General features: G+C 41.9%; 1 protein-coding gene across 1 annotated transcript; it reads right to left on the reverse strand.

Moving 5' to 3' along the window:
• Positions 1–1,547: 1,547 nt before the first annotated feature.
• LOC100662115 (kelch repeat and BTB domain-containing protein 6-like) lies at positions 1,548–9,778 on the reverse strand. The gene has a single exon (XM_010592577.3). The coding sequence runs from the start codon at positions 9,391–9,393 to the stop codon at positions 7,387–7,389; it is 2,007 nt and encodes a 668-aa protein (XP_010590879.1). The 5' UTR covers positions 9,394–9,778; the 3' UTR covers positions 1,548–7,386.
• Positions 9,779–10,516: the final 738 nt, after the last annotated feature.

Genomic DNA, 10,516 nt, shown 5'->3' on the forward strand with positions numbered 1-10,516 from the left:
TGAACGTCAAGTAGCTAAAGCGAATGGAAGAAATGATGAAGTAAAGAGCTGAACAGATTTCAAAGGGGTGGCTCGAGAAGACAAAGGAAACTATTATAATGACATGTGCAAAGACCTGGAGCTAGAAAACCAAAAGGGAAGAACACACTTGGAATTTCTCAAGCTGAAAGAACTGAAGAAAACAATCAAGCTTTGAGTTGCAATACTGAAGTTGCAACATAGATCTCTCTGAATGGGCCAAAGAAATAAAGATATCTGTGCCTCATGTGAATGCTCACCAAAGGTGACCTCGGCAGAGGAGGATTTTAACAATCAAGTGGTTAGGATGATGAATTCTGTGGAAACCAGTCATCCTCTTTCCCCAGCCACTCTCATCATTGCCCAATGAGCCCATGAACAAAGTGGCCAAAGTGGCAGGGATGGTGGTTATTCATGGGCTCAATAACAATGATTTCCACTCACCAAGGCTGACTTGGCTACAGCCACTGTTGAATGCCCAGTCCGCCAGCAGCAGAGACCAACAGTGAATCCCCAACATGGGACCATTTCTCAAGGTGATGAGCCAACAATCTGGTGGCAGGTTGATTACATTAGACTGCTTCCATCATGGAAAGGGCGAGTTTTGTTCTTACTGGAATAGGCACTTACTCTGGATAAGCATTTGTCTACCCTGCATACAATGCTTCTGCCAAAACTACCATCCATGGACTTACAGAATGCCTTATCCACCATCACGGTATCCCACACAGCATCACCCAGGATCAAGGGACTCACTTCACAGCAAATGAAGTGTGGCAATGGGCCCATGTTCATGGAATTCACTGATCTCACCATGTTTCCCATCATCCTGAAGCAGCTGGCTTGACAGAATGATGGAATGGCCTTCTAAAGACATAAGTATAGCACTAACTAGGTACGCAATACCTTGCAGGGTTGGGGCAATGTTCTCCAGGAGGCTGTACATGCTGTAAACCAGTGTCCAATATATGGTACTGTTTCTCCCACAGCCAGGATTCATGGCTCCAGGAATCAGGGGTGGAAATGGGAGCAGCACCACTTAGTATTACCCTTAGTGACCCACTCACAAAATTTTTGCTTCCTGTTTCCATGACCCTATGCTCTGCCTGTCTAGAGGTCTTAGTTCCAAAGAGAGGAATGATCCCAACTGGAGACACATTACTGATTCCATTGCACTGGAAGTTAAGAATGCCACCTAGCCACTTTGGGGTCTTTTGCTTCTGGATCAACAGGCAAAGAAGGGAGTTCTATTGGCTGGTGTGATTGATTCTGATTACCAAGAGAAAATTGGACTGATATTACATATGGAGGTATAGAAGAGTATGTCTGGAATGCAGGAGACCCCTTAGGGCATCTCTTAGCACTACTATGCCCTGTGACTAAAGTCAATGGAAAATTACAGCAACCCAATTCTGACAAGACTAATGGCCTAGACCCTTCAGGAATGAAGTTTTGGGTTACCCCGTCAGGCAAAGACCCATGATCGTCTGAGGTGCTTGCTGAGGGCAAAAGGAATACAGAATGGGTGGTGGAAGAAGGTAGTTCTAAATACCAGTTATAACCATGTGACTAGTTGCAGAAATGAGGAATATAACTGTTATGAATATTTCTGCCTTGTATTTGTGCATCAAATATTTGTTTTCTTCACTTACAGAATATAAGATGTAAACAGAGCTAGTGTGTTTTCGGTGGTATTCATGTAAGTTGTATCATGTTAGGCACAAATATAATTTTACAATTGTCTTTATTCAGAAATTATGTATGGTTTAAGGAGATGTGTACAGGTGTTGACAATGGCTGGACTGTGATTGTTGTGTTTCAACTTGGCTGGGCCATGATACTCAGTGGTTTGGCAGTTATGATGTAGTCCAGAAATTGTATAATGATGTAATCACCTCTGTCTTAGTCATCTAGTGCTGCTGCAATAGAAATACCACGGGCGGATGGCTTTAACAAAAAGGAAATTTTAATCTCTCATTGTCTAGTAGGCTACAAGTCCAAATTGAGGGTGTCAGCTCCGGGGGAGGGCTTTCTCTGTCGGCTCTGGAGGAAGGTCCTTGTCATCGATCTTCTCGTGGTTTGGGAGCATTACAGCACAGGAACCTCAAGTCCAAAGGACGCGCTCTGCTCCCGGTGCTTTCTTGGTGGTATGAGGTCTGCCACTCTCTGCTTGCTTCCCTTTCCTTTTTATCTCTTGACAGATAAAATTTGGTGCAGGCCATACCCCAAGGAAACTCTCTTTATATTGGATCAGGAATGTGACCTGGGTAAGGGTGTTACAATCCCACCCTAATCCTCTTTAACATAAAATTATAATCACAAAATGGAGGACAACCACACAATACTGGAAATAACGGCCCAACCAAATTGATACACACATTTTTGGAGGGACATAATTCATGACAACCTCCCTGAAGAGATCTGATAAAATGTGATCACCTCCATGACGGGATCTGCTGTGACTAACCAGTCAGTTGAAAGGGCATTTCCCTCGGGTATGTGGTTTGCAGCCAATATAGGTGGATTTTCTGGCAGGACTCATGGGCTTTTTCTCACTCTGGTCCTGCAGCTGGCTCCTGTTTATCTGACCTTTGGTTCTTGGAGAGTGGACTAACAGCTGATATGCCGATCTTGGGTTCAGCAGCTTCCACAGCTACAAGAGTCAGAAGCCTCCAGCCTAATCCACGGACTTGGGACTTTCCAGCATCTACAATCGCTTCAATCATTTCCTTGATATAAATCTCTCTCTCTCTCTATGTATATATACACGCTTTGCTGGTTTTGCTTCTCTAGAGAACCCAGACTAAGACAAACATGGCATCTTTCAAGTTGAAAGAACTGAAGGAAAAATTCAAATCTTGAGTTGCAATATTGAAGAATTCTATGGGGAAAATATTGAACGATGCAGGAAGCATCAAAAGATCAAAAAAATACAGTCACTGTACTAGAGAGAATTGGTCGACATTCAACCATTTCAGGAGGTAGCGTATGATCAAGAACCGAGGTACTGAAGGAAGAAGTCCACACTACACTGAAGCCATTGGCGAAAAATAAGGCTCCAGGAATTGATGGAATACCAATTGAGATGTTTCAACAAACTGATGCACCGCTGGAGGTGCTCAATCATCCATGCCAAGAAATTTGGAAGACAGCTACCTGGCTAACTGACTAAAAGAGATCCATATTTGTGCCCATTCCAAAGAAAGGTGATCCAAAAGAATGTGGAAATTATTGGACAGTATATCACCCACCAAAATCCACTGCTGTCGAGTTGATTCCGACTCATAGCGACCCTATAGGATAGAGAACTGCCCCATAGAGTTTCCAAGGAGCACCTGGTGGATTCGAACTGCTGACCTTTTGGTTAGTAACCATAGTACTTAACCACTACACCACCAGGGTTTCCCATTAATATCACACAAAAGTAAAATTTTGCTGAAGATCATTCAAAAGTGATTGCAGCAGTAAATCGACACGGAACTGCCAGAAATTCAAGCCAGATTCAGAAGAGGACATGGAACCAGGGATATGGCTGCTGATGTCAGATGGATCTTGACTGAAACCAGAGACTACCTGAAAGATGTTTACCTGTATTTTATGGACTATGCAAAGTCATTCGGCTGTGTGGATCATGACAAATTATGGATAACATTGTAAAGAATGGGAATACCAAAACATTTAATTGTGCTCATGAGGAACCTGTACATAGACTAAGAGGCAGTCATTCAAACAGAACAAGGGCATACTTAGTGGTTTAAAATCAGGAAAGTTTAAAATCAGGGTTGTGTCCTTTCACCATACTTATTCAATCTGTATACTGAGTGATAATTCGAGAAGCTAGACTATATAGAAATGCGATACCAGGATTGGAGGAAAACTCATTAACCATCTGCAATATGCAGATGACACAACCTTGCCTGCTGAGAGTAAAGAGGACTTGAAGCACTTACTGATGAAGATCAAGACTACAGCCTTCAGTATGGGTTACACCTCAACATAAAACAAAAATCCTCACAACTGGACCAATAAGCAACAGCATGATAAGCAGAGAAAGATTGAAGTTGTCAAGGATTTCATTTTACTTGGGTCTGTAATCAACACCCATGGAAGCAGCTGTCAACAAATCAAATGACATACTGCACTGGGCATATGTACTGCAAAAACCTCTTTAAAGTGTTAAAAAAAACAAAGATATCAGTCACTTTGAGGACTAAGGTGCGCCTGATCCAAGCCATGGTATTTTCAATTGCCTCATCTGCATGCGAAAGCTGGATAATGGATAAGGAAGACTGAAGAACTGACGCCTTTGAGTTATGGTGTTGGTGAAGAATATTGAATATATTATGGACTTCCAGAAGAATGAACAAATCTATCTCAGAAGTACAGCCAAATGCTCCTTTGAAGGCAGAATGGTCATACTTCATCTCATGTACTTTGGACACATTATCAGGAGGGAACGGTCCCTGAAGAAGGACATCACGTTTGGTAAAGTAGAGGGTCTGCGAAAAAGAGGAAGACTCTCGGCGAGATGGATCAACACAGTAGCTGCAACAATGGGCTCAAGCGTAACAACTGTGAGGGTGGCACGGGACTGGGCAGTGTTTTGTTTTGTTGTACACAGGGTCGCTATGAATCAGAACCGACTCAAAGGTACCTAACAACAACAACATGGTGACCCAGAATAGACTGCAGCTAGGTGTGGCTATGGGGTTAAGACCTTACCAATGGTATGTGACCACGAGTGATATGCAAAACTTCCCTTCCCTTTCTTTCAGATGGCTGGAATGTGGACATGATGATGAGCCAGCTTGGATCACGTGGACCAGGGTAACACCCTAAGGGCAGCGAACAGGAAGATAGAAAAGTCTGGGTCTTCGTTTCTATTTTATCCTTTTGGAAACACAAATGATACTTGTCCCTTGAATTTAAAAGTATTTGCAAATTTAGGTTCTGTGAACTTTTCAGACTATAAGAATATAGATACAAAAGGTAATTACAATCATTCTAAATCTTACAAATATTAGTCCTAAAAACTACATTATATTGAGTATTTCCTAAAAGATGAGCTGATTAATTGGAAAACAGACAAGGGTGCTTTCCTGTCAATAAAGGAACTGAACAGTACTAGCTGTGTCAATCAGTGTGGACTAAGAAGTCAGCAGGCCTGTGTTCTAGTGCCTGTTTTATTTGCAACTAATCACGTACAAATCACTTTTCTATAAAACAATAGTTAACATCTACTCCTCAATTCACAAATGTCATGAAATAAAAATACTTCTCAAGAAAACCTCATTGTAAATTAAGACATGAGTACTATTTAGTTCAGGCTTTAACTCAAAGGTTGAGAATGACAAGAGAATTTGTTTTTTATAAATTGGTTGCAATACCTTAACTCTGCAGAAGGTAATCCAGTTGAGATAAGCCATGTCTTATATTCCAACCTTACAAACAAAAAGCTATCAAAAAGAAATTACTGATGAAGAAAAAGTTGGCCAGAAAAGTAACGGTACCGAGAAATAGCTATGTGAACAGCAGTCCTTATAATATCCCTGATATTAAATGGGACAAAATTTAGCTTTAGGCCACTAAAGCATGTTTGCCCTTTTGAAGGAACACATATCGCTAGGGCAAGCATCTCATTTCACTAAAAATAATGTTAAACAGGAATGTCCTACTGACTCTTCAAATGGCCAAGCAGAATGGCTAGGAAAGCATTATTTGTTTTTCTTTATCATTTTCTCTCTCCCTCTCTCTTTTTTTATCCTAAGACATTTCACTGAAAAAATTCTGTTTCCCACACCAGAGTACACTTCTGTACTCTACCAGGGTGAAAGAAACGATAGCGTTCTGTCACTAGAGAATAAACATAGAAGAGGGATTAGAGTGTTACTAAAAAGATTCAGGAAAATCATTTAACTGAATATAGAAAAATCTATAGACCATAAGCATCTGGCCATTTATCATGTAAATGTATCGGGACAACATATGTATTAACAAACCCTGAAAAGGAAAGCACCTGTATTTTCTTGTATCTAACTATGTCAGTTTTGTGCAATTTAGTCTTTATTCCTGGGTTTTCTCTTACAATTTGTTGATAAAATGAAAAACATAAACAAGACTGGAACATGGTTCACAGATACAAACACAATAATAAAATAACCATCCAATACCACTGCTTAGGGAAATATTTTAGAGGAAACATACTTTAACTATTGGTCCCAAATGCCATCATCCATTTACGTTCTTTAACTGTCAACTTGTGGCATAAACATACCTTAAAACTGGTAATTAAGAACATTTACAGTGACGTACAGATTATTTAAAAACAATTCTATGCACAGCTCAAAGGCATAATGTTCTTTGCTGGCACTTGATTTTAGAGCTGATAGACAAAATAACTAACGGTCTCAATATAATACTGTTTTTAGTTTATCCACATTTACAAAAACCAGTATTGCCTCACAAATAGTAAAGAATAAATCAATAAATCACTCCCTGCTGAAGAGTCCTCTAAGTTGAACACAAAACCATACAGCCAAAATATTTCAGGAATCATATAAACTTTTTAAGGCAATGGATGAAATTTTCTACAATCGTGTCTCCAGTGGAGAAAAAAAGATTGTTTCTCTGCTTCAAGGAAGCATGTATCTGGTACAGATTTAAAATAAGAACTTATAAAGCAAGTTACTTTTTGTTTTTAGAAAGGTTTTTAAAAGATTAGTGACACTACTAGAATACAATTCTTTCAAACGGAAAATTAGTCCCTTTAGCAAGTAAACATTTTATATTCCAAAATTAAACTCAAATTTCTCTCCAAACTTTCAGTGAGCTTAAGGCTAATCTGCACATTCAAGACATATATCCATTTTTTATCTTTGCGAAGGGTAGAAAACCAAACTAAAACGTAAACTGTATTCTACATAGAATATATTTTGTAAAAAACCCACCAGTTTTTCTGGAAATCTACTATACTGTTCTGAAGGAAAATATGCACTTTGAAAACCCTACCAGCAATTCCTAGTCCAATTTTACATTAAAAAAAATTAAATTTCAAAAGTTACATTGCTTGTGGCCCTAAATGAATGTAAAAATTGATGGCAGGATAAATTAAGATAATGAAAAATAAACATGTTAACCAATTAAATCAACTCAGATTTTTGGCACAGCAAATTATTAAATAGAGTGATTTCTTGTAGTGTGTAAATTCTAACATTGTTAGAATTTCAAACAGTACCATTTCTAAATCAAACCTGAAGTTAACTAATACCCTCAGGAAAAGCAAAGTATACCTTTTAAAAACACTTTCCATAGCAGAAACATTTTAGTGTTTCAACTTATTTACAAGGAACCCTGCTGATCCTGTGCATTTTAATAAGGCCCTAGACGCACCCAGACATCATCATCAGATGAGTAACTTGAACTTCCTGGCTCGGAGTTCAGCTCACTGAATCCACCTATGTCCCATTCAGTATTAGGTTCAGTCCGTATCTCCTCTTCCTCAGTGATGAAACTCTCACCAGGTTCAAGGCAAGAAGGAAAAACACGAGCGGAGACGCAAAAAAAGTGAGAGTCAAACTGCAAGAGGCCAAACCTGGCACCTATGTGAATCCACTGGTCTTCCCTGGTGTTATATTCATACACAGTCACCTGGTTCTTTCTCCACTGTGGGGTGTACGAGGTGATTAGCAGCAACTTTTGGCCATGATTGATAACCCGGTAGTTGTTAGTCCCTGATACCAAGGGAATATTTCTAATCTGCCTCCATTCCCCTCTGAATGGGTTGTAGACCTTCACAACTGGGATGTCACAGACACAATACATCTCATCATTGAATGCACAGGCATCCTGAAAGTTTCTGCGTTTCAGAGAATTACACTTCAGCCACGTATTGTGGCTAGGATCATAGCAGAACACACGGCTACTATTGACAGCATAAAGATAGCTCCGGATTACTACTAGGTCAAAGGATATAAAAGAATGGGGTAGTGGTTCCACCAGCACCCACTGGTTCCTCTGAACACTATAGCATTCCACTTCCTTCAGTTTAACACCAGTAACAGGATCTCGTCCACCCAAAACGTAAACGTAGCCATCAATGTAAGCCACATTCAAGCCTGCACGACACAGCAAGCGGTCTGCAAGTTGCTGCCAACTATTCTGGGCCGGTTTATATACCCAGAGGTCTTTCCTGGGCTGGGCAGCTAGATAGATGTCATGGTCTGGAGAGATACAGACAGCCGAGGAGGTGACAGTTCCAGTGTGAACCAGGCTGATCAAAGGCGATGGCAACGTGTACAGATCCCCTGAGTATGGGTCACAGCACAGAAAGGGATCTCTGGGGTGTCCAAAGAAAATCACCATCTCCTTGGCACACATACCCATCCTCTGGGGTGGCTTTTCTGCTGAAGACACAATACAGCCGGTGCTGCTGTTTGGCTTGGGCACCACAGTCTTGTACATCGTATCACCATAGCGCATTTGTAGGGCCCCTTCAATAACGTCCAGGCAATGCTTCTTCATAATGGGCTTGGTCAGCAGCCCTTCCAGGTAGTGCCGATCCTTTTCGGTGAAGTGCATCCAACGGACACACTTGAAGACTTCTGCAGCACTAGGACCCCGCTCTTCAGGCCCAGCCTCCAGCCACTGAACAGCCACATGGCACACAGTCCGCTCACTCTCTATGTCCAGACTATCCAAGCGCAGGACAGCCAGCAGCTGGGCCAGGGTCAGATCTGCCAGAGTCTCCTCCCGATTTGAACCCATTTGGCTGAGCTGCTTGAAGTTGTCGGCTATAAAGGACTGGGCCTGAGACCGCAACTTGTGATGGTCAAAGGCGTCTGCGAATTTCAGGATGGCGGTGCAATTGGTCAGGTCGAGGCGACGGGCTATGAAGGAGGCGCAGGCTTCCCGCACATACTCGAGCTGAAGCATGTCAGAGGCCGCATAGAGGCGTTCTACGTTGGCCTCGCTCAGCGCCACGCGGCCCGTGTAGCAGTAGTCAACCAACACCTCGAAGGACTCGGCGTCCACATCGTGCATGGTCACACTCGCCTGCTGGCTCTCGTACATGCCGCCCGTGAACATACTCTTGAAGTATGGGCACGCGGCGGCCAAGACGTTGCGGTTGCAGGGAAAGAGGCGACCTGTGCCAGGCCCACTACCAGGTGTCACCACCTCGATGGTTACGTCGCATAGCAGCTTCGCATCGTAGAAGGACTTGAGCTGTGCCAGCAGGGCTGCTGAATGGGCCGAGTCCTTCAGCTCCTCTGGCCCCGTGAAAAAGGCCGAAACTGTAGGTTTGTGAAGCCTGGACTGTCTCCCGCCGCTGGGGCTGACGAGGCGGCGAAAGCGCGGGGCTTCCTCCCGGGACTGCATGGTGGAAATGGCGGCACACTGAAGGTGTCTCCAATCTTCCCTCGCTGACTTTAAGACTGAGGCCCAGGCCGTGCTTACTTAATTTAGCATTACGCCGCGGTGCCGCATCTGTTTACGGCTTAAACAGTGCCTGACTCACCCTTTCACCAACTCAGCACGCCCTCACAAGACCGGCTGGCTGGAGACAAGAAAGACGCTACCGCCGCACTGACAACCTCGGCAGGCGCCCAGGAGAACTACCGCTCCCAGGGTGCTCCTCGCTCCCCCTTCAGACGCAGGGGTAGAGCCTCACTTTGCATGTTGGGAGTAGTAGTTTAAGTAATATTGTGACGTGTCTTGGTCATTCCATGTTTTAGCTGACAGAATTAGTGGTGATTCTCCCCATTTGATTTTAATTGTTAAAATTATCAGGTTTGGAAACTGAACAATAGTTTAACTAGTAAAAAAAAAATCTGCCTTGAAGTGTGATGCTCTTTTAAGAACTATCTATCTGAGATCAAATTGACAATAAGCAACTGGAAATACTAGATAGGAAAGTTAGGCGCCATTGAGTTTATGTTAATAAGGGAGGTACAACTCAGAAAAGAAGGGCGAGAATGGTTGTACAACTTAAATAATTTAATCACATCACTAAATTGTACACGTAGAAACTGTTAAATTGGTGTATGTTTTGCTGTGAGACGGCACTGGGTTTGCTGTGTATATTTTCAACAACAGCAAAAAAAGTGAAGTTTGGAATCCAGTTTAGAAGCTCCATTCTAGTACAGGTAGTTGCGGATTACAACACGTTCTAGTTAAGAAGACCCGAACTTAACGGTCTTTTTTTTTTTTTTTTTTAACATCAAATTACATACATAATTTGCTGACGTTAACATTCTCAGATGCTAACTTGCATATCTTCATTGTTACGATTTATAAAGATACTGATAATAAAAGGCAATAATAATGAAAAGTAAAAAAAAAAAAAATGAGATATTCGACTTACATCGTAACCAATTTACCATGGAGTCATTGGAGGGGAACACGTTGTAAATTGGGGACTACCTGTATTCATTAATGATTTCACTATTCTCTCAGAATGGTTTCCTCTTTTGTAAAATGGAGATAATAAAATCGGGACTGA

Source organism: Loxodonta africana, chromosome 17 (genome assembly GCF_030014295.1).
Source record: "Loxodonta africana isolate mLoxAfr1 chromosome 17, mLoxAfr1.hap2, whole genome shotgun sequence".
Taxonomy (NCBI): domain Eukaryota; kingdom Metazoa; phylum Chordata; class Mammalia; order Proboscidea; family Elephantidae; genus Loxodonta; species Loxodonta africana.

Bases quoted from the DNA above. Each gene is read 5' to 3' on its own strand.
- LOC100662115 (XM_010592577.3), bottom strand. From the start codon at position 9,393: ATGCAGTCCCGGGAGGAAGCCCCGCGCTTTCGCCGCCTCGTCAGCCCC.